Raw genomic sequence first — 26,946 nt, forward strand, 5'->3', positions numbered from 1 at the left:
TCCGAAAAAGTAGATACTGTATGTCTGTTTTATAGATGAGGAACTGAGTCTGAGAGAGAATAAGTAACTTGTGAAAGACCACATAGGTAATATATATATCAAAACTCACGCTTTTTTCCCCACAACACCACATTCCACTCTTAGAAGAAAAAAAAAGAGGGGGGCTTCCCTGGTGGCGCAGTGGTTGAGAGTCCGCCTGCCGATGCTGGGGACGCGGGTCTGTGCCCGGGTCCGGGAAGATCCCACATGCTGCGGAGCGGCTGGGCCCGTGAGCCATGGCCGCTGAGCCTGCGCGTCCGGAGCCTGTGCTCCGCAACGGGAGAGGCCACAACAGTGAGAGGCCCGTGTACTGCAAAAAAAAAAAGAGGTTGAGGGTTTCCCTGGTGGCACAGTGGTTAGGAATCCGCCTGCCAGTGCAGGGGACATGGGTGAGAGCCCTGGTACGGGAAGATCCCACATGCTGCGGGGCAACTAAGCCCGTGCACCACAACTACCGAGCCTGCGTTCTAGAGCCCGCGAGCCACAACTACTGAGCCCATGTACCACAACCAGTGAAGCCCGCGCACCTAGAGCTCATGCTCCGCAACAAGAGAAGCCACCGCAATGAGAAGACCATGCATCGCAAAGAAGAGTAGCCCCCGCTCCCCGCAACTAGAGAAAGCCCACGTGCAGCAACAAAGACCCAACACAGCCAAAACATAAATAAATTAAAAAAAAAAAAAAAAAAAAGAGGCCGAGTAATTTCATGCTCCTTTAACACTGCCTTGGTAAGAGATCTTATCCAGGTTCGAGATGACCAACAGGCCTAATTAACACCTCCTACCTTCATAGCCTAACTTCAAGCCAATATTTGCAATGTTTGTATATCTAGTTGTCACCTTAAACCAAACTAGCATTCATCCCCGCCCCCCCCCCCCCCGCCCCCATCACACCATTTTCTGTTACGGGCTCTGCCAATTTTTGTCATTCAGAGTCAAAACCTTGGTGATATTCATTCATTCAACAAGCATTTAAATACTATTGAGCACAGATAAGAATTGTGCTAGGGATGCTGGGGTATACAACAGTAAGTTTGACAGAATTTCTGACTTCCTAAAGGCTTATAGTCTGTCAGGAAAGACACACAAGTGGGGACCCAAACCATTGTCGGGATATTAGAAAAGACTTCCTGAAGGTAGTAATGATGAGTGTGGGTGGGTGAGGAGGTATGTTCCATGGGTGAAAGCATAGGAAGAGAAAGCATGGAGGAACCCAAAGACATATTGCTGAAGCACTGGGTAGCGGAAATGGAGAGGAATGGGAGAGACATGGAAGAAGCCTTTCAAGCATGAAGGGTCTGGTAAACTATGTTAAGGAATTTGGACTATCTGAAGAGTAGGAGGAAGCCATGACCTTTGTATTTTAAAAGAATTAATCTGCTTATCCTTTGAGAATTTTCCCTTTCTCTTCCACCCCCTGAATCCAATCTGTTACTAAATTCTGTCCATTTCTTATCGTCTAATTTGTTCCTTTATCTCTATTCCCATTGCCACCCACCTTAGTCTCTGCCCTTCTCGTCCCATGCTTAGATTAAGAGCCCTTTAACCAGTTAGTTTCCAGACTCTCCCTCCAATCTACACTGTACACGAAGACTAGACCAACAATCCCCAAGTGCTACACCAGGATAGCAGTGATCCAAGTCACCCATTTTGGCGCTTGCGACCATCTCTATCCTATCTAATATTACCACTTAAAATCAATTTCCAACGAGGCCAGATAGCTTCCTCAAAAACCGTCACCAAAGCAGTTTACTTTCATTCTTCACCCTGCAACCTTGTAACATTATTCCCTTCTCCCCCTGGTATAACGCATGCCTGGGGCATCCTGAGGACCTCAAGCAACAGCTCTTCCACTCTCCTTTGATTTCTTCTCGACCAGTATAGACTGGGTCACAGATCGAGGTCTTCATTTTCTTTTGTCAGAAAGACTCTCTCACATCCTACTCGCATAGGCCTCACAAAGCCTGGCCAGGGTACTTCTTGCACTCAAAACACTAGCCAACTTTAATTGAACTGTACGAGGCGGGGTTTGAGGGAGTCTGAGGGCGCGGTGGAGAGTGAGCTGACACGCTGGAAGATGAACCGGAAGTGCCAGGTCCCGCACAAAAGAGCTTCAGACAAAACGCGAGAGGCCGCGGTAAGGGAACGGAGGCGGGGGACAGTGGGGGACAGTTGGGGAGAGATACTGGCGAGGAACAACCTCCCAGTCTGCCCCAAGGAGGCCGCGGCCGTTGGTGGGCGTGGCCGCGCCAATCTCGCGGGAGGGCGGTTGGGCGGGCCGTTGTCCCCGCGGGCGGGGCGAGTTGCTAAGGAAATGACTGCCCGCAGCGCCGCGCCGCGCCGCGCCGGCCGGGCGGGGTCTGAAGCGGCGCCGTTTCCGCTTCCGCTCCCTCTCTGCTCCGGTCCCGTTACCGCCACCTGGGCCGCCTCGCGCCTTTCACCGGCACCTTGCGTCGGCCGCGCAGCCGGGCCCACTCCTGCCACACGCGCACCCGGGGCTCCGGCTCCGGCGCCGGCACGGGTCGCGCTCCGTTCGCCTGCCCCTGAGGCCGCCGGTCAGCCGCCGCCATGGGTGCCTACCTCTCCCAGCCCAACACGGTGAAGTGCTCTGGGGACGGGGTTGGCGCCTCGCGGCTGCCGCTGCCCTACGGCTTCTCCGCCATGCAAGGCTGGCGCGTCTCCATGGAGGTGAGGCGGGAGGGGCCCATAGGCTGACGGCTGTAGGGCGGGAACCTGACGGAGAAAGGGAGCCGGGGGGGATGGGGTCATCCCCGGGGAAGGGTCCGAATCGAGAGCCTGTGACCGCAGCGGCAAATTGGGGGGCGACAGCGAGAGCGGGGCCGGGGCCGAGAGGGAGCTGCCGGTGCTAGGAGACCGTGTGACGGTGGCCAGCTTGGCGGCGAGGGCTCGGCCATGTGGGGAGAGGCACCTTCCGCCCACTGACCGACCTCCCCGTGCCTTCGCTCCATCCTCTCGTGACAAACTAGCCCTCCAGGCTCGTAAACGGTGTGAGGTTTAATGTGGGAGTAAAGATGAAGAGAGGGATTATTTATCCATTGACTTTTGCTAGAGAGAGGCGGATAGATGTGAATGACTATACTTAAAAAAAAAAAAAGCGATGTGTGAGGCGTCTTTGGACGAGGAGTTTGACAGGAAAGGAAGCCACGCAAATAGTCCGCTTCAAAATCTTAATACCTGGATGCCTGGCCCTGGGCACCACATGTTAATTTCAGAGGTTTGACTTGACCTCCAAGAATTGTCACTCATTTGTATTCTTTCAGGGCCTTTCTTGGCCTTTGGAAGCCTTGAACTGTGTCAGTCACTATAATTTCCTTTAAAATTATGCCTGATGTTTTTTTCTCACTCGGAATTTCTCTAAAACTTAGTAATTGTCATTTTGCCTGTGCTTGTTGTAGCTTATAGTTTCCTTGATTTTCAATCATTTCATCAACTTTTTTTTTCTTATCCTACAGAGAACTGATTTTTTTTTATAGAAAAATTTACTATCGATAAAAGGGAAAAATGGAAAAATTCTGGATAAAAAGGAGTAGTGTTGGGCAAATGGGTGTGAAACTACAAAGGAGAACAGAGAAAACTATGGTAGGAGGGAAAGGAAGAAAGACGTGTAAGACGTGTTTTTGTGAAGAGTTTTGTGAGGTTTAGACAGAGGAGCCAGGGAAATGCGCTAATTATGTCTGGGATCGAAGGTTTATCCACTTACTAGGTGGGCTTCAGGTAACAGCCAAAAGTCTCCCTTGGGAATTTCATCAAATCCCTCACTCCTCCCTGTGGTTAGCTCTGGAATGACAGTATAAACTTAAATGGTTTGTTCTCAGACTCACATTTTATACCCACGGCAAACTTTATCATCTGCTTAAAATCTCAGGAATGGAGAGGATCCTATATAGTTCATCTCACCACATTTTACAGCTCAAAAACCGACGCCCAGAGAGATTAGGTTATTTGTGCCTTGGTGGAAAGAATCTGTAGGATGAAAATTGTTCAAGACCTATACTACACACTGTTCTCATCTGTGTCAACAGATTTCTCTATGGTGCACGGTATTGAGTTTACTGGGTGCTTGGTAAATGTAATTGTCTGGCTGGTAGAAATATCTGGATGTAGCTTCATTGTCAGTCTGGGGTTTGGGTTAGCTGGTAATTTGGAGGTTCCAGTTCTATGGCATTTTCTGTTAATATTGTAAGATTTGAGGTGACTATCTCATGTCACAGTAAGGCTTTTCCTTTGGGTTTCTTATTCCATATTTTCCACTTTCCTCTCTGCTGTGGTTGTTCCACTTCTTTGTTACTCTTTCTAGGTTTCTTTATGAATTGAGTTGCTTGGATAATCAATTTTCCAAGTCTTTTGCCCAGTGATTCTGTACTGTTTGCTTCTTCTCTGCAGGGCATTTCCCTTTATTTTTGGTTTCTCCTCTGGTAATTAGAACATAACTGTTTTCATCAGGGGCTGTTTGGTTTGTAGAGATCTTGCTAGACTATTCCTTAGATCCAATCTTCCTCCTGAGAGATAACCACTTAGGGTTTTAAAAATCTTATTATGCGATTTCTGAATTTCCCTTTGTTTGAATAGTTAAGTAGACCCAATCAAATCTTCTTGAAGTCCTGTTTGGGATCCTGTTCTGCTGCATTGATACTTTTGCTTCTGGCTTTGTTTCCTTTCTCCCTGAAGTGTAACATAGTTTCTTTGCTATGGCAAGAAAAGAACTGACTTCTAGCCTCTTGAGTGAATCTTACCTTTTCAGAAAGTGTACTCCTGTCCCTCTTAACCTTTAGGGCTGAATTTCACCAGTTTATTAATTCTATTGACCTTATTTGCCTGGTCCTAATGATTTAGTTGAGGTAAGTTTATCACACCCATACACATTATAAAGGTTACTGAAATCCTGACTGATGTATAGTCAGCCTTAGAGAGTACCGTTTTATCCCTTCTCTTGAGGCAAGAATGGCAACTATCAATAGCTGGCATTTTATACTTTCTGCCTCTCTCCAGCCCCTCTTGCTGTGGAACCAGGGTGTTTTGAGGAGGGGTAATCAAAATACCACAGTTGATGTTCCCTTCCCTTCTTCCTTCTCCATGGTTTGGAGGGACCCTCAAGCTGGTTGAGGTATGTATTTTGGGGGTTAACAGGTAGGTTGTGGAAGGGTGCCTGAGAAATATATATGGAAAGGCTCTGAGTTTCTAATGTCTAATGAGAAGTCCAATCTGAAAACAATTTTAGTTGATGTAGTCTCAAAGAGACTAGAGTACTTTTAGTTTTTGGTTATGAGGTTCTCTGGAAGTGACAAAATTGCTTCCTGTGGGGAATTAGGATATCTATATCTATATATCTCTATATATATCTTATATTTGTCCCTTTTAAAGGCAGCATCAATACCTAGAGTATAAATTTGAGTAGGCTAGCTGTTTATTGCCATATAGAAGCTGGCTTATTAGTGATCACAGAGGGTCATCTAGAATTGACTATAGATAAATGTTGAGCAGAAAGTTCTTAAAGGTACATGCATGACAGTTTAAATCATTATATTAATAGGGGAAATATAAAATGAGATACCACAAGCATGCTGTGGGATTCCACTTGAGAGAGGGCATCTGAGGCTGAAGAGCATTTATTGTTTGTACCTCAGATTAGTGTCTCATCTGTAGCTTAAAGCACTTTTTACTTACTGAACCAGATCAGAATTCCTTTGTCTAGGATACAGTTAAGCAGCTTTCATAAAAGGGCATTCTTTTTGATCAGCATGCAGTTCCTATTCTTTACAATTCAAAATTAGCATGAAATGATATCGAATGTATGTCCATTAATATAGAGAAATTATTTTCTACTATACTATTCCTTTATAAGTTTTCAAGCAACTGTAAGTTACAGTCAGAACTTACTTCTCAAGATTTCAAGAATATTTTACATTATTTCTTCTGCCCAATCCCCTGGCAGTTAATACTGCTTCTGAACCCCTGACCCTCTGTTGGGTTACCATCTTGGAATTATACTTTGAGAGGTAAGGGCTTGAATTTGAGTGTAGAAATTTTGACAGATCTGATCAGTAGTTCTTGCCACTGTTAGCTGCCATTAAAATTGTGTTGTCTGGAAGCACAAATCTTTAGAACTGAAAGCATCACTGATGTTTAATGACACTGTAAACTGAGTACCAGTTCCAGTGGAGTTGTTTTCTGTCTCCCTCTAAGTCTAGTTCAGAGATGGAGTGTGTCAACTTTTAATCATGCATAGTACTTGAAAATGTATATACAGGTCCCTTTTAAAACAACTGTATCGAGATATAATTCAGGTACCATATCCATTTAAAGTGTACATTTCAATAGTTAATATACTCACAGAGTTGTGCAGCCATCACCACTATTAATTTTAGAACATTTTCATCACCCGAAAAAGAAATCTTGTAGCCATTATTAGTCACTCCCTATCCCCCCTCCTCTAATGCCTGGCAACCACTAATTTACATTATGGATTTGTTTATTCTGAACATTTCATATAAATATGTCACCTTTTATGTCTGGTTGCTTTTTACTAAACAATATACATATATTTTTAATTAATTAATTTATTTTTGGCTGCGTTGGGTCTTCGTTGCCGGCTTTCTCTAGTTGTGGTGAGCTGGGGCTACTCTTCACTGCAGTGCGCAGGATTCTCATTGCAGTGGCTTCTCTTGTTGCGGAGCACGGACTCTAGGCACGCGGGCTTCAGTAGTTGTGGCGTGCAGGCTCAATAGTTGTGGCTCGCAGGCTCTAGAGCACAGGCTCAGTAGTTGTGGCACATGGACCTAGTTGCTCCGTGGCATGTGGGATCTTCCAGGACCAGGGCTCAAACCCATGTCCTCCGCATTGACAGGCAGATTCTTAACCACTGCACCGCCAGGGAAGCCCCTAAACAACATTTTTTTTTTTTTTTTTTCTAAACAACATTTTTAAGGGTCATCCAGGTTGTATCATGAATCAATCAGTACGTCATTCCTTTTTATGGCTGAATAATCTTCCATTGTATGCACATTTTGTTTATTCCTCCATCAGTTGATGGTGGTTTGGATTTCCACCTTTTGGCTATTATGAATAATGGTGCTATGAATATTCATGTTCAAATTTTTGTGTGGAAATAAGTTTTATTTCTCTTGAGTATATTCCTAGGAGTAGAATTGCTGGGTCATATAGTAACTCCACGTTTAACATTTTGAGGAATTGCCTGTTTTCCAAAGTGGTTGCGCCATTTTGCATTTCTACCAGCAGTATATGAGGGTGTCAGTTTCTCTACCTCCTCCCTACACCTGTCATCGTTTTTTTTTTTTTCCTCCAATTATAGCCATTCTGGTGGGTGTGAAATGATGTTTCATTGTGGTTTTGCTTGTATTTCCGTGGTGGCTAATGATATTTGAGCATTTTTCCTTGTGTTTATTGGCCATTTCTGTATCCTTGGAGAAATGGCTGTTCAGATCCTTCGTCCTTTTGTTTGTTTGTTTTTTTCTTTTGGCCATGCCGAGCAGCATGTGGGCATGTGGGATCTTAGTTCCCCAACCAGGGATCGAACCCGTGCTACCCTGCAGTAGAAGTGCAGAGTCTTAACCACTGGACTGCCAGGGAAGCCCCTGTTGGTGTCCTTTGAAGCACAAAAGTTATTAATTTTGATGAAGTCCAGTTTATCTGTTAAGAGTTTCATAGTTTTGGCTCTTACATTTAGGTCTTTTGAGTTAATTTTTGTGTATGGTGTAAAGAAGGGGTCCAAGTTCAAACTTTTACATCTGGATATGTGTTTGTCCCAGTGTTGTTTGTTTTTGTTTTTTGTTTTTTTAGGTATTTATTTATTTATTTGGCTGCATCGAGTCTTAGTTACGGCACGCAGGATCTTCGTTGCAGCGTGTGGGCTTCTCTTTAGTTGTAGCGCATGGGCTCTAGAGTGCGAGGGCGTTGCAGCTCAGGGCTTAGTTGCCCCGCGGCATGTGGGATCTTCGTTCCCTGACCAGGGATCGAACCTGCATCCCCTTCATTGGAAGGCAGATTCGTAACCACTGAACCACCAGGGAAGTCCCCATCATTTGCTAAGAAGCGTATTCTTTTCCCTTTCTGAATTATCTTGGCATCATTGTTTAAGATCAATTGACCATAAATATGAGGGTTTATTTCTGGACTCTTAATTCCATTCCATTGATATATGGTACCACACTGTCTTGGTTACTATAGCTTTGTGGTTTTGAAGTTGGGAAGTACGAGTCTTCCAGCTTTGTTCCTTTTCTTGTTTCTTCTTTTCTGGGTCCCTCGAATTTCCACATGAACTTTAGGATCAGCTTGTCAGTTTCAGTACAAAAGGCATCTGGGATTTTGATAGGAATTGTTCTGAATTTGTAGATGTATTGATGAGTATTGCTATCTTAATGATATTAAGTCTATAGTTTTCTTGTGATGTCTGTCTGGCTTTGGTATCAGGATAATACTGGCCTCATAGAATGAGTTGGGAAGTGTCACCCCGTCTTCTGTATTTTGGAAGAGTTTGTGAAGAATTGCTATTAATTAGTCTTTAAATATTTGGTAGAACTCACCAGTGATGCCATCTGAGACTGGGCTTTTCTTTGTAGGAAGGAAGTTTGTTTGCTAAAATACACATAACATAAAACTTACCATCTTAACCATTTAAAATGTACAGTTCAGTAGTGTTAAGTAGATTCACATTGTTGTGCAACCAGTCTCCAGAATTCTTTTCATCTTGCAAAACTGAAACTCTATACCCATTAAACCACTCCCCATTCCCCCTTCCCCCAGCCCCTGACAACCACTGTTCTACTTTCTGTCTCTATGAATTTGACTACTCTGGGTACCTCATATAAAGACAGATTTGTCTTTATGACTGGCTTATTTCACATAGCATAATGTCCTCAACGTTCATCCATGTTATAGCATGTGTCAGAATTTCCTTTCTTTTTAAGGCTTAATGATGTTCCTTTGTATGTATATATCACATTTTGTTTATCCATTCATCTGTTGATGAACACATGGGTTCTTCTACTTTTTGGCTCTTTTGAACAAAGCTGCTATGAACATGGGTGTGTAAATATCTCTTTGAGACCCTAATGGGAAGCTTAAGATCAAGGTGTCTGGAGAGGGCCCACTTCTTGGTTCATAGTGGCTGTGTTTTAGCTGTGTCCTCACAAGGCAGAGGACCTCTCTGGGGTCTTTTATAAGGGTACTAATTTCATTCATGAGGGCTCCTCCCTCATGACTTAATTACCTCCCAAAGCCCCTACCTCCAAATACCATCACTTTGGCCATGAAGTTTCAACATAGGAATGTTAGGGAGACACAAAACATTCAGTCTATAGCACAGTGGTAATACATGCATATAATTTTAAAAGTCAGACAGTAATACATGACTTTTTAAAACCAAAAATGTAGTTCCCTTTCCAACCACCTTCAAAAGTTTTACCTTGAATTGCAAAGATTTAGATAAATTTAAGTATCATAAACCTAAATGATTGATCAAGTGACACAGGAGCCTTTGCGGATGTATTTGTAACTTTAGGAAATTGACATCAGGAAAGATAACCAGGTCTTTATAAATAGCAGATCCACTGGTGTCTAGAAGGTCAGAAGGGGCTGTGTGATATATAATTTAGTAAAGCAAGACATAAGAGCCCTCATTCAGGTGATCTGTGTATTCTGCATCATTTCTTTCGTACCACCTCAGTGGTTATTGTGTTATGATACAACTTTAGGTTTTGGGTAGTAAATGAAGAAGGAGGTATCCCTAAGATATTTGTTCTGAGGCAGCTGGGAACTCACCATCATAAGTAAACATCCTGCTGTGTTACAGAACATACTGTTAGGCCCTAGCGCTGTAAAGAAATTTAAGACAGTCTGTTTTCATGCTGTTTTGGACCTAGGACTCCCTTTTCCCCTATGGAATGTTGGATAACAATACAAGATAGCATATGCTGAATGCCAAATTATTGGTAGAAGCAATAAATATTAAAAGAGTTCAGGTGGGGAATGATCACAGAGTATTGGTGTGATGAAGAAAGATCTCTTGGAGGTGGCGAGACTAACTGGACCTTTAGGAAAGAGTATAAATGGTAACAAATGGGGAGGAGGAAAGTGGGAGAAGAAAAGTATTAGACGAAAGGATAGGAGGAAAGACTGAAGCAGGCATGCTTACTACTTTGCTGGGGTAGGGTGTTCAGTATCAAGAGTGTCAAGAGTAGTTTCTTTTGGGGAATGGTATGAGTTAAGGAGGTTAGGTTATGGAGATGGATAGGAATGATTACTGAGTGCCTTAAATTGCCAGTAACTTGTATGGAATTAATCTAATGCAGTAGAGTCCATTGAAGGGCCTAGCAATAAAATGTTATATTAGGGAGATTAATCTGGCAGCTGGATGTATGTAGGCTGAATTACAGGAGGCAGAGAGTAGAGACAGGAGAGGAGTTAAAATACCATTAAGGGGCTTCCCTGGTGGCGCAGTGGTTGAGAGTCCGCCTGCCGATGCAGGGGATACGGGTTCGTGCCCCGGTCCGGGAAGATCCCACATGCCGCGGAGCGGCTGGGTCCGTGAGCCATGGCCGCTGAGCCTGCGCATCTAGAGCCTGTGCTCTGCGACGGGAGAGGCCACAACGGTGAGAGGCCCACGTACTGCCAAAAAAAAAAACCAAACCAAAAAAACAAAAAAAAAAAAAAAAAAAAATACCATTAAGAATAAAGTAATCCAGGATCACAGTTATGAGGGAAAAGTCAGCAGGACTCAGTAATAGTTGGTGGAAGACAGCCAGGAAGTCAAGGAGGACTGATACTAGGTGTTGCTAGGAGAGTTAAGATTCCATTGACAGAAATAAGACATGTAGGGGAAGCTCTGATTTTTTTGGAGACTGCTAAGTTCCTGTTTACATATATTAAGCTTGAGGTGGAGAAGGGATATCCTGTAGAAACAGGCAGTTGGAGGTATAGAACTACAGTTCTTCACAGAACCCAAGAGAACTTTTGAGAAAGCTGACATGGTTTGTACTATTTAATTACATACAGCCGTTGGGGAGAGTGAAGCCTGCAAAATGGCTATTTGGATTGCTGTTATATTGACTGCCTGCTTCGTGAAGTATGATCTTGAAGGAGAAGGGTTTGAGTTTAAGAGGAAGTGTTAATCTAGAAAGAGAGGAGAGGGACTTCCCTGGTGGTGCAGTGGTTAAGAACCCTCCTGCCAATGCAGGGGACACAGGGTCAAACCCTGAGCCGGGAAGATCCCACGTGCTGCAGAGCAGCTAAGCCCGTGTGCCACAACTACTGATCCTGCACTCTAGAGCTCGTGAGCCACACCTACTGAGCCCACGTGCCACAGCTACTGAAGCCTGCACACATAGAGCCAGTGCTCCGCAGCAAGAGAAGCCACCGCAGTGAGAAGCCCACTCCACACAATTGGAGAAAGCCTGCGCACAGCAACGAAGACCTAACGTAGCCAAAAATAAATAAATTTATTTTAAAAAAGAGGAGAAATATTGCTTCTGAGGCAGAAGTGAAGGAGATGTTAGATACAACTATGGAGAAATTTTGAGTTAGAATAGGGAAGATGAGGTAGATCTTGAAATAAGATCTTGATCTAAGTAAAGTAAGAGGTTAGCTCATCTGCTGTGAGTGAAAGGAAAATAACATTGAGAGCTTGAATAATGTGGGAAAGGTTTGTGACTGACTGTGGTTAATATATTTAAGAGTCAATGCAGAATAGAGAAAAAAGTGCTAAATGGAAGTAGTCACCACAATCAACATGATTTCATGACATTTTATGACTAGCGATACTTAGTGGCTCTGATTCAAGTGTGAAGAAAGCATTTGGTCGGGTTATAACAAGGTTGGATGAGTTTTTCTAGATTGCTAAGAGACAGAGTTGAAATATGCAGTACTTAGCTCTGACTCAGAAAAGGACAGAGACAGACAAAGGTAAAGGTATGTAAGCTATGATTGAAGATATAAGGGGGAAATTGAAGTGCTTAGAGAAGGTAGAGCAGTTCCAAGTGATACAGATCCAAAACCTCACCAAGAAGTTGAGGAGAAGGTAATGTGGAGTGGTTTTAGGAACTGAGACCTCAAGGCATAAGATGAGCCTTTATTGTGGGCATTCCTCTTTGAGAAAAAGGATAGAGAAGACAAATGTGAACCAGGTACTGAATTTCAGAGCAGAATATATATACTTATATATTATGTTCCAGTTTACAAAGAAGTTTTACATCATCATCATGATAGTCCTGTGATGATATGAGTAATGTAGATATTCTTATTCCATACTATAGAGGGTAAAATTGAGGCACACCAATAGATAGCTGACCAGAGATCACACAGTATATGGTAGCTTGGCAGCTTAAGGACAATCATAGGTTTCTTTTGTTGTCATTATTCAGAATGGAATGATATGGCTAATAAAAATTAAAATCTTGAAAAGTAGGATATAATTATTACTCAGATTTCACCCTCCACTAAGTTTGATGTGTGATCTTACAGACTTCTGACATATACATAGATACCTAATATTTTGCTTTTATCACAATATATTGTGAACTCATTTCTAAATGAATACATATTGATCATTTCTGACAGCTGCATATATTCCATTGGAGGGATGTACTGTTTGTAATCTAATCTATTCATGGAAATTTAGATGGTTATAATTGTTTTTTATTATAAGTAATGCTGAAATGAACATTCTTCCTATCTTTGTTTCCTTGTGTCAGTAGTCCCATAAAATAAACTTTTAGAAGTCAAATTACTAGATCAAAAGACATGCACATTGTGGTACATATTACCAAATTGCCCTCCAGGAAAACTAGTAATTTATATTCCTGTTTGATCAGAGTACATGAGAATGTGTTTTTATCTTCACTCTTATTATTACTGGATACTATTCATCTTTTTCATCATTCTAATTTGCACAAAAGGATAATTCCTTGTTTTTTTAATGTTCATTTCTTTGATTACTATTGAGGTTAAATATTTTTTCCTGTGTTCAGTGTTGCTAGATCTGCTTCAAAGTCACATGATCTTATGAGGAACAGATGAGAAGTCAAAAAGATTTTTTTAAATAGAGGTGTGGGTTCAAAAGAGATAGTACACCAACCTAAATGTCCATCAACAGATGAATGGATAAAGAAGATGGTGACACATATTTACAATGGAATATTACTCAGCCATAAAAAGAAACGAAATTGAGTTATTTGTAGTGAGGTGTATGGACCTAGAGTCTGTCTTACAGAGTGAAGTAAGTCAGAAAGAGAAAAACAAATACTGTATGCTAATGCATATATATGGAATCTAAAACAAAACAAAAAAACGGTACTGATGAACCTAGTTACAGGGCAGGAATAAAGAGGTAGACATAGAGGATGGACTTGGGAACATGGGGTGGGAGGGGGAAGCTGGGGCGAAGTGAGAGTAGCATCGACATATATACACTACCGAATGTGAAATAGTTGGCTGGTGGGAAGCAGCAGCATAGCAAAGGGGGATTGGCTCCGTGCTTTGCGATGACCTAGAGGGGTGGGATAGGGAGGATGGGAGGGAGATGCAAGAGAGAGGGGATATGGGGACATGTGTATGCATATGGCTGATTCACTTTGTTGTGCAACAGAAACTTAACACAGTATTGTGAAGTAATTATACTCCAATAAAGATCTATTTTTTAAAAAAAGATGATACAGCTGTGATTTAGAGTACGTTGCAGGACAGAGAAAGACCAGTTGATTCTCTTGTTCCACTGGGAAGCAGTGGACAGGAAGAGTGCTCCTCTCACATCTACCAAAAAAGTGAAATTAGTTGGACCAGCCTCTCAAATTTTAGCATATATTGAGTCTTTTTAAAAAGACATTTCATTTACTTTTGAAAAAGCTAAACATTCCCATGGTTAAGTCTTGCTCCCATCAGTCTGTCTGCACCCTCATGCCCTCCCACAGTTTACTTTTATTAGTTTTCTGTGTGTCCTTGTAGTATTAAAGTATGAGAAGGCAAATGTCTATTTCTGTGCTCCCTCCTATACAGAAAGCAGCTTACTAAATATATCATTATGCACTTTGTTTTATTTAACAAAATATCTTGGAGATCTTCCATGGATTTTTTTTGTGTTTTGTTTTTTGTTTTTTTTTAAGGAAAGCAATATTTGTGGATCTCCAATATTCACTAAAATGATTTTAATGTAATGTTACTTATATGTGTACAAACATAGAACTGGACATAAATTACATGCCAACAAACCAAACTACAAAATCAACAGAATTAAAATCAACATAAATGTGACACAACTGTTTTGCTGAAACTAATCAGACACTCACAGCATGACCAAGGTAGTGACGGCTGAGGTACAGTTTCTTATGAGTTTGGCATGCCTGTGCTATACTGTGTCCCATGCCGATTCTCTCACTGCTTTTGTCATCCAACCCGTCCCTTCTCACTTTTTCTTTATTTCATAGCATTACCATCTTTCTATGTGAATTATGCTATCATTCTCTATGACTTACCTATTTATTGTGTTTGTTGTCTATATCCCTCACTAGAATATAAGTGTTTTATGAAGTGTGGGTCTTTATTTTGTTCACTGATATATCCTGAGCACCCAGAACACATACTAGCACATAATGGATACTCAGATATTTGATGAATGAATGAATGAACAAATGAATTCTTAGGCACATTAAAGTCTGAGGACCACTGTAGAGGATGCTGTGGTAAAAGACAATCATAAAAGGCAAGAAAGTGCTAAGATGTTGGTGATAGGAGAGGAAGGCCCAGTAAGATAAACCCTGGTCTAGAGAGATGGGAGGTCAGTGTGGCTGGTGGTAGAGTGGTTGGAAGAGGGAGAGATGAAGAAGATGACCTTTGGTGTGTGGTGTTCTTCTAGATCCTGGGGATGAGGCTAAGAGGCAGTTGTGTCAATGACCATAGATAAGCCATCAGAGGCCTTCTGTGGACGCCCATTAGCTTCTGGGACACTTTCTCCTGGAGACAATCAGAGGGAAATACAAGAAAGAGTAGCTCCTTTTCAGTGCTCTCCTTCCCTACTTTAAAACCCTAAGTTTTTGGTTCTTTTGGTTTTTTTAAAGTGAGTTTTTTTTTTAATTAATTAATTAATTAATTTTTGGCTGTGTTGGGTCTTCGTTTCTGTGCGAGGGCTTTCTCTAGTTGCGGCGAGCAGGGGCCACTCTTCATCGCGGTGCACGGGCCTCTCACTGTCGCGGCCTCTCTTGTTGCAGAGCACAGGCTCCAGACGCGCAGGCTCAGTAGTTGTGGCTCACGGGCCCAGCCGCTCCGCGGCATGTGGGATTCTCCCAGACCAGGGCTCAAACCCGTGTCCCCTGCATTGGCAGGCAGACTCTCAACCACTGTGCCACCACGGAAGCCCCTTTTTTTGAAATTTATTTTTGGCTGAGTTGGGTCTTCTTTGCTGTGCATGGGCTCTCTATAGTTGCGGTGCGCGGGCTTCTCATTGCGGTGGCTCCTCTTGTTGCAGAGCACGGTCTCTAGGTGTGTGGGCTTCAGTAGTTGCGGGACACAGGCTCAGTAGTTGTGGTGCACGGGCTTAGTTGCTCCGCGGCATGTGGGATCTTCCTGGCCCAGGGATCAAACCCGTGTCCCCTGCCTTGGCAGGCGGATTCTCAGCTACTGCGCCACCAGGGAAGCCCCCTAAGTTTTATATTCTAGACTTGTATAATGAAGGAATAGTCTTATTTTAGTGACAACAGAACTACTACATTCAGGTCTCCTGACTATCAATATAATTAGAAAAATTTAAATACTAATATCTGAAAGACAAAGGAGAACTATTAACTTTACTAACTAATCAAAGTAAATAGCTAGGGGCTTCCCTGGTGGCGCAGTGGTTGAGAGTCCGCCTGCCGATGCAGGGGACACAGGGTCCTGCTGCGGTTCAGGAAGATCCCACATGCCGCGGAGCGGCTGGGCCCGTGAGCCATGGCCGCTGAGCCTGCGCTCCACAACGGGAGAGGCCACAACAGTGAGAGGCCCGCGTACCCCACACACACACAAAAAAAGTAAATAGCTAATTATATCCTTTTTGTCTATAGAGAATACCTGAAAGGAAGGTTGGGTTGTTTTCCAAGATGGGGCAGGGTAAGCGGCGGTACCCTTTTATCTAGGTCTGACAGTCTTGCCTGAACTTTGGCTTAGCCAGGAATATTAGTTTGGGTGGCAGTTTTATTAATAGAAGAATTTGATCAAGCCCAGCCTCCCAAATAAAATGTTCATGTAGCAGGGCCATTTCAAATTTCTCTTCAGGTGTGCTGTGCCTTCAGATTTAAATGGTATCTCAGTTCCAGCTGGGGATAGGAGATGGGATGGCTGATTTAATGGGGCATTGTAAATTCCAGTTAACAAGTACTACACACAGTGTAGTTTAATAACTATTTGTTGGAAAGATACCTTTTGTAAATATATCCTCCCCCTAGCCTTGGGGGTAGCTTCTTAAATGAGTTAAACTTTAAGAGAAAAGGGGAGTAATTTGTTTAGATGGTGGTTTTGGGGGGGTGGGGAGTATTAAATGTATGTAGCTTTACCAATTTCTAGTGCTTTCACTCAGGCTGTCTTAGGATTCTCCTAGAAACTTTTTAGGTCGGTAATGCCCTCAGGTTGCTTTTTGCTATCTTCCCTAACATTTTCTTCCTTTAAGTTCACTGATTGATAGAATGGGTCTGGAAGTGACTTTGAAGATCCTTTATTCTGGTTCTTCCCATAGTTGCCACAAATCCAAAAGGGTCAGGTCTAGAGTTCCAACAGCCAAACATTCTGCCATCTGGACTGAGATCTCCTAGGCTGAGGCTGCTAGACTGCAGAGGTAGTGACCTGATTCATCTCTTTCCCTTCTTCCCTCCTTCCTTCCTTTCCTTTTTCCCCCTCCCTTCCTTTCTCCCTCCTGTGTAATATTCTTATTTATCATCCCATCTTCCTTTCTTATTTCTAGGCCATGTAGGTCAGCCAGGGAAGGGTTAGTGAGATTAAGGTGTGAAGGCAATCCTTAATGACCTGAGGTGCACAAGGAAGAATAATACCCTTTGACCTTAAGAAATGCTGATTATGCTCTTTTTCCTAGGATGCTCACAACTGTATTCCTGAGCTGGACAGTGAGACAGCTATGTTTTCTGTCTACGATGGACATGGAGGTAACTTTAGCAGATCATATGGTAACATTCTAGGACCCCACTTCCAGGTCCTTTGTTCTTTTACTTTCCAGGGTTCTGGTCCTCAGATATAATTTCCTGCCTAGTGCTATTTTTCTCTATTCTGCCATTCATCCTTCCCAGGAGGATAGTGTATTGGTTCTTAATCTCACCAGGCCTTGTTTCAATCCAAGAAGTCTCTTCCTACATTAGTATTTATCTCTTTTTCACTGAAAACTAAGTATACAGGTGAGAAAAGACATGGGCTATATTAATATAGCCCTGAGAGAGGTGATGGTGAAATCCATTTTCTTGGTCAGAACTTCCCAAAACATTGTCTTTTAAATAGGTTTCAGTTGTGCTAAGACATTCATCTCCTCAGTCCTTGGGAATCACTCTAGAATGGTGTACTGATATTATATCACTTTCTATGTGCGTGAAGCTATGCTCTGGGTGACTTTACCTTTGTTCTAGGGGAGGAAGTTGCCTTGTACTGTGCCAAATATCTTCCTGATATCATCAAAGATCAGAAGGCCTACAAAGAAGGCAAGCTACAGAAGGTCTGTCTTCCCACACTGTTCATTCTCCATTTCTGCAGACTTTCCCTTTTTTTCCAGTCCTTGGCTTTTCCTTTTTCATTGCCACCCAGCTTCTTCTTATTGTATTTCTTAAAGAATTCTGTACCTAAAATGAGCTTATTCCCACTTGATCCTTTTTAGAGCTACCTTATTGATTCCTAAGTCTCTAAACTGTTTTTTATTTGTCTGTGAGTGTCTCATAGCTTGGTGGATCACACTCTAATTTGCGTCTCATCCTCGTGCCCAGGCTTGTGTATAGGCAGTTCATTTTGTACCCGCGTACTTCTTCCTACACTTGCCTCATACTAGTTTGATTATATTCAGGCTTTGGAAGATGCCTTCCTGGCTATCGATGCCAAACTGACCACTGAGGAAGTCATTAAGGAGCTGGCGCAGATTGCAGGGCGACCCACTGAGGATGAGGATGAAAAAGAAAAAGTAGCTGATGAAGATGATGGTGAGTGTGGCATCTTTTGTTTGAAAGGAAATCGGCATATTAAAGAACTGCTCTTTAATACATATTAGCTGTGTGTCAGTTCTGAAAGATGGCTTCCTAGGGACCTGGGAAATCCTCATGTTAAAGAATCTCCTGTACTACAGGTGGTTATGAAAAGGAGAGAGAGGATTAACCTTTGTTGAGTTCATAGTGTTGTAGTTGTAAGCATTTTTATATACATCATCTTTTGTCATTGCGATTGGGTCTTTCTGGTTCATTTTAATGTTTATGTGATCTTTTTTTTAAGACTGGAGCTGCCATTAGCCATAGCAGCCAGTCATTAAGCCTGAGCCCTAGGCCTGGACTAGTAGCATTGTGGACTTCCTGGGTCCTCAGCCAGATTAGGGTTTCCAACTTACCAATAAAAAATGAGAGGTGACAGGGAACACATATAGTAACTAGTATTCCTTTGACTAAGAAGGGAGTGCAAGACAAAGACCAAAGGAAGTCTCTGGAGGCTGATGTTACTTGAGGAAAAGGGAGCAAAGGGCTGTTCTTCTGAGATTTGATAAGTGTGAGAGGAGCCTTAGGAGTGGGAGGTGGTGGGGAAGTTGGAACTCAGGTTGCAAGGGCTGTGGAGGTAGTAAGGGACTGATTCCATGAGGAGTCTGGCATGGGGTGCTGATTTAGCCTCTCCCCTGCAGTGGACAATGAGGAGGCTGCACTGCTGCATGAAGAGGCTACCATGACTATTGAAGAGCTGCTGACACGCTACGGGCAGAACTGTCACAAGGGTGCTCCCCACAGCAAATCTGGAGCTGGGACAGGCGAGGAACCAGGGTCCCAGGGCCTCAATGGGGAGGCAGGACCTGGGGACCCATCTAGGGAAACTTCTTCAGAGGAAAATGGCCCCACAGCCAAGGCTCACACGGGCCTTTCCTCCAACTCGGAATGTGGGACTGAGGCAGGCCAAGGTGGGGAGCCTGGCACTCCCACTGGTGAGGCTGGGCCTTCCTGCTCTTCAGCCTCCGACAAGCTGCCTCGAGTTGCTAAGTCCAAGTTCTTTGAGGACAGTGAGGATGAGTCAGATGAGGCGGAGGAGGAGGAGGAAGACAGCGAGGTAAGGGCCCAGTGGGGGCAGATAGACGTTGAAGTTGTAGAGAGGGCCTGGTTGGTCGCTGTGCATAGCTTTCTACTCTTTTCTGTCTATTTTGACATCATCCCCCAACTACAGTCTAAGCTTTTTAAAAATTCATTATCTCCACCAACACAGGTACCATTAGTCCTCTTAACCTCTTCCTTTGTTGACATTATAACAAACACATCTAGTTCTGGCCTTTCAGAGTCTGTCTCCTAGAGAGAGAACAAGAAGTTGGTGGTTGTTACTTTGGATATTTGGGTTTTTCTGGGCAACTTATTTTCTGGTCATGTTGCCTGGAAGGTGCTTTTGGCTAGCAGCTCTGGCCTTGCCCGAGGTTTCCTGCTGGTGACCGCTGAACCTAGTTCAGGATATTAGTTATATCCATCCTAGTCCACTCTCCCGTCCTCCACATTTTTCTGTCATGATCATATATTTGCATCTTTCAGTGTTTTAAGGATCTATGTTCAGTCAGGGCCTCTTGGTTCTGAGCGTGAGTTGAGGGGAGGGGGCAAGGAGGTCATCTCAGTCTCAGTAGCCTGGGATTGTCCCTCTGGCAGGAATGCAGTGAGGAAGAAGATGGCTACAGCAGTGAAGAGGCAGAGAATGAGGAAGACGAGGATGACACTGAGGAGGCTGAAGAGGATGAGGAAGAAGAAGAGGAGATGATGGTGCCTGGGATGGAAGGCAAAGAGGAGGTGTGTGGGGAAAGGAGGGCAATGAGTCTGGAAAGCCAGGAGGCCAAGTGTGAATTCTCTGATTTTGATTTTGGGAGAAGTGTCCCTTCCTATCTTAGCACTGAAGTCATGGTCATGGAAGGATTTACTCTGCAAGGGGAATTAGGCCTTTCGGGTAGAATTATCTCAGAAAAGGGGGAGAGCATGCTATATCTGGAAAGATTAAAGCTGTGCTCCTCCTGTCTGTTAAAGTGCTCTTGGTGGTCCTAGTGAGATGAGAAGACATAGGGGAATGATTACAGCTGGTGTCCAGAAGCTCCCATGATGGTCCTTTTCTTCCTTTTAAGCCTGGCTCTGACAGTGGTACAACAGCAGTGGTGGCTCTGATACGAGGGAAGCAGTTGATCGTGGCCAATGCAGGAGACTCCCGCTGTGTGGTGTCTGAGGCTGGCAAAGCTTTAGACATGTCCTATGACCACAAACCGGAGGATGAAGTGGAGCTAGCACGCATCAAGAATGCTGGTGGCAAGGTCACCATGGATGGGCGAGTCAATGGTGGCCTCAACCTCTCCAGAGCCATTGGTAAGGGCCAAGAAACTATGGGAAAAACTTCTGGGGTCTTGTTCTCTGTTCCAGACTACCTATAGCAAACTTTAATCTTCATGGCCTTTTTATCTTTCCAAGTATTTTTGTATCTACTACCTATGTCCCTTAATCATCGCTATGAAATAGGTAAAATAGGTATCACTTCTAGATGATGAAAAAACAGGTTAGTGACTGACCTAAGGTTCAGCAACCCAAAGACAGGGCTGAAACCAGAAAAACTAGAACTCACTTCTCCATTCCACTAGATTATGGAACTTTGTAAAGAAGGGAAATAAATGGCAGGGTTTGACTGGCCTCAAACACAAATCTGTTTGTAGTGCTCAACTACTTACTCATCATCCATCCATTCCACTAGATTATGGAACTTTGTAAAGAAGGGAAATAAATGGCAGGGTTTGACTGGCCTCAAACAAAAATCTGTGTGAAGTGCTCAAACTACTTACTCATCATCCATCCATTCCTTTACTTCAGGAGACCACTTCTACAAGAGAAACAAGAACTTGCCACCTGAGGAACAGATGATTTCGGCCCTTCCTGACATCAAGGTGCTGACTCTCACTGACGATCACGAATTCATGGTCATTGCCTGTGATGGCATCTGGTAAGCACTGGCGGAAAACCCTAAAATTCTCTTTTTTCCCCTGCAGCATGACTTCTAGGGCTCTGAGCTGCTTTATCTTCCTTCTAATGGCTGTAGTCAGCCCCTTTTCTCAGGCTGCTCTAGAATTAGAGCCTAGATAGGCAGCAGCTTGGTGTCAAGACCCCCAAGCCTAAGGCAAAGCTGAGAAAAATCTTTGTGGGTGTTTACGTTGGCCTGAGCCATCTGTGACCTCTATCCTCTACTCTGCCTTGCTGGGACTAAAGACGATTCTTACTGTTGTTTTTGACCCCAGGAATGTGATGAGCAGCCAGGAAGTTATAGACTTTATTCAATCGAAGATCAGTCAGCGTGATGAAAATGGGGAGCTTCGGTTATTGTCATCCATCGTGGAAGAGGTAAGTCCCAGGGTAGAGGAGAGAGGGTGTCTGGTCTGTGTATCCAAGGTTTTCTCTTTTGGCCTAAGACCAGAGCCTGGGCATATCACTAATTACTGACAGATACTAAACTCTGACTAGAAAGTTTCACTTTCCCTCATTTCCCTGACTTATCCTTATGCCTCATGCACTAGCAAGTGGCCTGTTTTGTGACACCTGTTGCCTGTTCCCCTCCTTCTGCCACCCTGTCTCAGCAAGGCCAGCCCTTTGAGACTTTAGGTTCCCAGGAAGGTTTTCAAACTCTGAAGCTGAGCTACCCCATCCCTTTTGTAGCTGCTGGATCAGTGCCTGGCACCAGACACTTCTGGGGACGGTACAGGATGTGACAACATGACCTGCATCATCATTTGCTTCAAGCCCCGAAACACAGCAGCACTTCAGCCAGAGAGTGGCAAGCGGAAACTGGAGGAGGTGCTCTCTACTGAGGAGGCTGAAGAAAATGGCAACGGTGACAACAAGAAGGCCAAGCGGGACTAGAAGTTGTCCAGACCCCTGCCCACCCAGACTGTTTTCTGAGCCCTCCAGACTGAGACTGAGTTTTGTCTTTTTCCTTTAGCCTTAGCAGTGGTTATGAGGTGTGCAGGGGGAGCTGGGTGGCTTTGCTCAGCCCATTCCAAAGAGGGCTCTCCCTCCACACAGCAGCCTGGGAGCCTCTGCTGTCCTCCCCAGCCGCCTCCTTGCTCCTTGGGGCTCATCACCGGTTCTGTGCCTGTGCTCTGTTGTGTTGGAGGGAAGGACTGGTGGTTCTGGTTTTTACTCTGTGAACTTTATTTAAGGACATTCTTTTTTATTGGCGGCTCCATGGCCCCCAGCCGCTTGTACCCGCTCTCTGTTGTACACTTTCAGTCAACACTTTTTCAGACTAAAGGCCAAAACCTAATCGTGCCCATGGTGTCCTTTTTTCTCTGCTGCCATCCTGTCCAGACCAGCCACCCAAGATGCCCTGGCTCCATAGTTGGCCCCCACCAGTAGCATCGACCTAGCCCCTTCCCTGTGTGTGGGTGGTGTGTGAGGTGGTGTGGGGTGTGTGTGGGGGGGGGGGTGTGAGGTGGTGTGTGCGATGTGTGTGTGTGCGCGCGCACGCACCTGCCCACCTACCTGCCTGTGTGTGATGTGTGTGACTCAGGGAGAGGGGGTCGGGTATGGTAACTCCCTGAGCCGCTGGCAGCCTGGCCTGGCGTCGCGGCTCATCCTCACCCCCTCCTAGGGTGAGGAACGATTTCCTTGTTCCTCCACGGAGGGGTCGGGACCGGCCAGGCGACCCTTAAGACTAAAGCCAGGGTCACGGTTTGACCTGCCCTCCTTGCCGGCCAGGTTTCATCTGATCCCTGATTGGCTCGCCCGGTTGCTTCCGTCACAATCACTTCCTGGTCACGCTGTGGACGCTTTCGGGGCTTCTGCTTTCCACGGACTACGTGTCCCGTGTGGCTCTGCGACAGCGGAAGCGGAAGCGAGTACGGAGGTACCAGCTGGTCTCCGTAGGGCGGGGGTAGGGGGCTCCATGAATGGACGCGGCGGCGGCGGCGGCGGCGGCGGGAGCGGCCTGAGCTGGGCGCCGGGGCCAGGGCCGGGGGCTGCCCGGGGCCCGCGCCTCTGCATGGGGGCGGCCCGCGGGCCCTGAGAGGAAGGGCGGGCAGGCCGAATTGGGAGGGGCGGGGCCGGGCGGCCGCAGGCCGGAGGCGCGTCGGGCTGGAGCCTGTCACGATGCCCCGAAGGAAGCAAAGCCACCCGCAGCCCGTGAAATGCGATGGGGTCAAAGGTCAGGGGTCAGGGGTCAGGGGCTGAGAGGTGGGGAGGAGCGGGGGTGGGGTCAGTGGTGTGGGTTCAGGTCTGGGTGGAGGGGGACTCTTGAGGGATGGGGTGGGCGATCTGGACTCCTAGCTTCCCATCGAGGTACTAACGGAACCCGAGAGGGTCTACGAGTGCGGGAAGTACGGTCTGCGAGGGCTGGCTCCCCGGGTGCGAATGATGGGCACAGTTCCTGAGGGAGGATCTACAAGCCTCTTCCCCTCTTCAGTGGATACTGAAGACTCCCTCGACGAAGGACCCGGGGCCCTGGTATTGGAGAGTGATTTACTACTAGGCCAGGATCTGGAGTTTGAGGAAGAAGAGGAAGAGGAGGAAGGTGACGGCAACAGCGACCAGCTCATGGGCTTCGAGAGAGACTCTGAAGGTGGGTTTGGGGGACTGACTTAAGGAAGTGACCGCTGGAACCTCAGCCTTTAGGAGGCGGGTTAGAGTATAGTGCCAGTGAGCAAAACACCGTTTCCTGCCACTGGGGCTGGTTCAGTTTAGATTTGAGCTAGATTTCTTCGTTTGCCTGATGGTCCATCACCTTGTTGAGGTCAAGTTCTGGGGCCTGGTTCAAAGGTGGTATGAATAGGACGGTAGAGGAATCACATGGAACAACTGGTTAAAAGTAAATGCCCTTTTAATAACTATCCCACTCCCTAGCTTATTCCTTAGATGAGTTTATTTTTAAGAGGTTCAGGGAAGCAACCTCATTCAAGCTAGTACTTATATCTAATCTAACTCCCTTTCACCTGCAGCATAAACTCTTCTTGTATGGAGGTATTAGTCTCTGCTCTCAAATATCCTTCCACATTCCTCTTCCCTTTGATCTTAGCATCACCCCAACCTAGTTTGCTGCACTACCTATCCACTAATGCCACTTCTGAAGGATGATTTTGAAAGTCATTGAGGAAACCCATGTAAAAGAGAATCCATCCTTTAGGCTTAGATGTGGTATTACATGTGTTACTTTGTTTCCTCTTCCCTCCAATTTTTTTTTTTTTTTTGCGGTACGTGGGCCTCTCACTGTTGTGGCCTCTCCCGTTGCGGAGCACAGGCTCTGGACGCGCAGGCTCAGCGGCCATGGCTCACGGGCCCAGCCGCTCCGCGGCATGTGGGATCTTCCCGGACCGAGGCACAAACCCGTGTACCCTGCATCGGCAGGCGGACTCTCAACCACCGCGCCACCAGGGAAGCCCTTCCCTCCAAATTTTGCCTCTTGAGATAGTATGGAGGTGGTTATAAAATAAAAACTAAGAGTCCTTACTGATAGAGGCACTAGAAAAAGGTATCAGGCCTCTGCCTTGTGTATTTTTACTTATCCCAAGAATCAGTTAATTATTTAATTATTGATTCAGTATGTGGCCCACTGTGAGCCCTTGATCTTTTTCCATTCATTGGTCCTATGTACAACTCTGTCATCACTAGGTTAGTCCAGACTTGAAGGTAGATGATTTGTGTTGAATTTTTAGGATCATTGATTGAAGAGAAGGGTGGAGCCCAGCAAGTGGGGAGACCGCAAGTGAGAAAGGGAGTTTGGAGTCTGTTCCTAGCCTGTGTTGATGTCTCTTCTCATGTCTGTCTCACCAGGAGACTCTCTGGGGGCCAGGCCTGGGCTTCCCTATGGGCTGAGCGACGACGAGTCTGGGGGCGGCCGGGCACTAAGTGCGGAGAGTGAAGTTGAGGAGCCAGCCAGGGGTCCAGGGGAGGCCAGGGGTGAGAGGCCAGGCCCAGCCTGCCAGCTGTGTGGGGGGCCCACAGGTGAGGGGCCGTGTTGTGGGGCAGGAGGGCCGGGTGGGGGGCCCCCGCTGCCCCCACGGCTACTATACTCATGCCGCCTCTGCGCCTTCGTGTCCCACTACTCGAGCCACCTGAAGCGGCACATGCAGACACACAGCGGGGAGAAGCCGTTCCGCTGTGGCCGCTGCCCCTACGCCTCAGCCCAGCTCGTCAACCTGACGCGACATACTCGCACCCACACTGGCGAGAAGCCCTACCGCTGTCCCCACTGCCCCTTTGCCTGCAGCAGCCTGGGCAACCTGAGGCGGCATCAGCGCACCCATGCGGGGCCCCCCACTCCTCCCTGCCCGACCTGTGGCTTCCGCTGCTGTGCTCCACGTCCTGCCCGGCCTCCCAGTCCCACAGAGCAGGAGGGGGCAGTGCCCCGGCGACCTGAAGGTAAAAAGCCAGGGACCAAAGAACCTGGGACGTGGGTGGGTGGCCTTAGGGGAACTTGGATTCATAGCCCAGGTCTCACTGTCTCTACAGATGCCCTGCTGCTTCCAGATTTGAGCCTCCATGTGCCACCAGGCGGTGCCAGTTTCTTGCCGGACTGTGGGCAGCTGAGGAGTGAAGGGGAAGGCCTATGTGGGACTGGATCAGAACCACTGCCAGAGCTGCTGTTCCCTTGGACCTGCCGGAACTGTGGACAAGAGCTGGAAGAGGGGGAGGGTAGTCGGCTGGGAGCAGCCATGTGTGGGCGCTGCATGCGAGGAGAGACTGGAAGTGGTGCCAGTGGTGGACCCCAGGGCCCCAGTGACAAAGGCTTTGCCTGTAGCCTCTGCCCCTTTGCCACTCACTATCCCAACCACTTGGCTCGGCACATGAAGACGCACAGTGGTGAGAAGCCCTTCCGCTGTGCCCGCTGTCCTTATGCCTCTGCTCATCTGGATAACCTGAAACGGCACCAGCGCGTCCACACAGGAGAGAAGCCCTACAAGTGCCCCCTCTGCCCCTATGCCTGTGGCAACCTGGCCAACCTCAAGCGTCACGGTCGAATCCACTCTGGGGACAAACCTTTTCGGTGTAGTCTTTGCAACTACAGCTGCAACCAGAGCATGAACCTCAAACGCCACATGCTGCGGCACACGGGCGAGAAGCCCTTCCGCTGTGCCACCTGCGCCTATACCACGGGCCACTGGGACAACTACAAACGCCACCAGAAGGTGCACGGCCACGGTGGGGCAGGAGGGCCTGGCCTCTCTGCCTCTGAGGGCTGGGCGCCACCTCACAGTCCCCCCTCTGTTTTGAGCTCTCGGGGCCCAACAGCCCTGGGTGCCACTGGTAGCCGAGCTCTCCACACAGACTCACCCTGAACTAGGTCCTTCTCCCCTAGGGCTCTATGAATTAGCCCTGACCCTCCTGTATGTTTTATACAGATGGACCAGAAGCCACCTTTACCTTCCTCCCCCGCTGGCCAGGGGCTCCACACAGACTAACCTAGGCACTATACGGACCAGTCCAAACCCCATGGGCGGGGGGCCCATATGGACCAGGGGGGCCTTGCCTTGACTGATGCGACTTCATAAGCTCAGTGAGAAGGGCCCTGTATCCACCTCCACTGCTCCCAGGGGCGGTGGATGAACTGGCTGGGGGACTGTCCAGCCTCGCACCTGTTTATTTAACTTATTTCAGTGCTTTATAATAAAGGAAACACTAACAAAGCCACGTCTATGCTGAGTTGGCAGTGGCAAGCACGGCTTGGCCTCACCCGT

The 26,946-nt window shown here is 46.2% G+C and overlaps 2 protein-coding genes across 2 annotated transcripts; both read left to right on the plus strand.

Moving 5' to 3' along the window:
- The first annotated feature begins 2,412 nt into the window (after positions 1-2,412).
- On the plus strand, positions 2,413-22,546 carry PPM1G (protein phosphatase, Mg2+/Mn2+ dependent 1G). The gene is made up of 10 exons (XM_065891085.1): positions 2,413-2,726; positions 17,125-17,194; positions 17,666-17,751; positions 18,094-18,226; positions 18,910-19,325; positions 19,904-20,041; positions 20,368-20,602; positions 21,098-21,227; positions 21,520-21,622; positions 21,935-22,546. Exons 1-10 carry the CDS (start codon positions 2,607-2,609, stop codon positions 22,136-22,138), a joined length of 1,635 nt encoding a protein of 544 aa, XP_065747157.1. The 5' UTR covers positions 2,413-2,606; the 3' UTR covers positions 22,139-22,546.
- Positions 22,547-23,188: 642 nt separating this feature from the next.
- Positions 23,189-26,896, plus strand: ZNF513 (zinc finger protein 513). Its single transcript, XM_065891430.1, has 4 exons — positions 23,189-23,420; positions 23,679-23,834; positions 25,043-25,630; positions 25,721-26,896. The coding sequence occupies exons 1-4, from the start codon at positions 23,366-23,368 to the stop codon at positions 26,545-26,547; spliced, it is 1,626 nt and encodes a 541-aa protein (XP_065747502.1). The 5' UTR covers positions 23,189-23,365; the 3' UTR covers positions 26,548-26,896.
- The last annotated feature ends 50 nt before the right edge of the window (positions 26,897-26,946 follow it).

The sequence above is a fragment of the Phocoena phocoena genome, chromosome 14 (assembly GCF_963924675.1).
Source record: "Phocoena phocoena chromosome 14, mPhoPho1.1, whole genome shotgun sequence".
Lineage (NCBI taxonomy): Eukaryota > Metazoa > Chordata > Mammalia > Artiodactyla > Phocoenidae > Phocoena > Phocoena phocoena.

Coding starts and splice junctions, on each gene's coding strand:
- PPM1G (XM_065891085.1), top strand. CDS start 2,607: ATGGGTGCCTACCTCTCCCAGCCCAACACGGTGAAGTGCTCTGGGGAC. Junction 20,042..20,367: donor GGATGGAAGGCAAAGAGGAG/GTGTGTGGGGAA, acceptor CTTCCTTTTAAG/CCTGGCTCTGACAGTGGTAC. Junction 20,603..21,097: donor CAACCTCTCCAGAGCCATTG/GTAAGGGCCAAG, acceptor CCTTTACTTCAG/GAGACCACTTCTACAAGAGA.
- ZNF513 (XM_065891430.1), top strand. CDS start 23,366: ATGCCCCGAAGGAAGCAAAGCCACCCGCAGCCCGTGAAATGCGATGGG. Junction 23,421..23,678: donor GAAATGCGATGGGGTCAAAG/GTCAGGGGTCAG, acceptor TCCCCTCTTCAG/TGGATACTGAAGACTCCCTC. Junction 23,835..25,042: donor CTTCGAGAGAGACTCTGAAG/GTGGGTTTGGGG, acceptor CTGTCTCACCAG/GAGACTCTCTGGGGGCCAGG.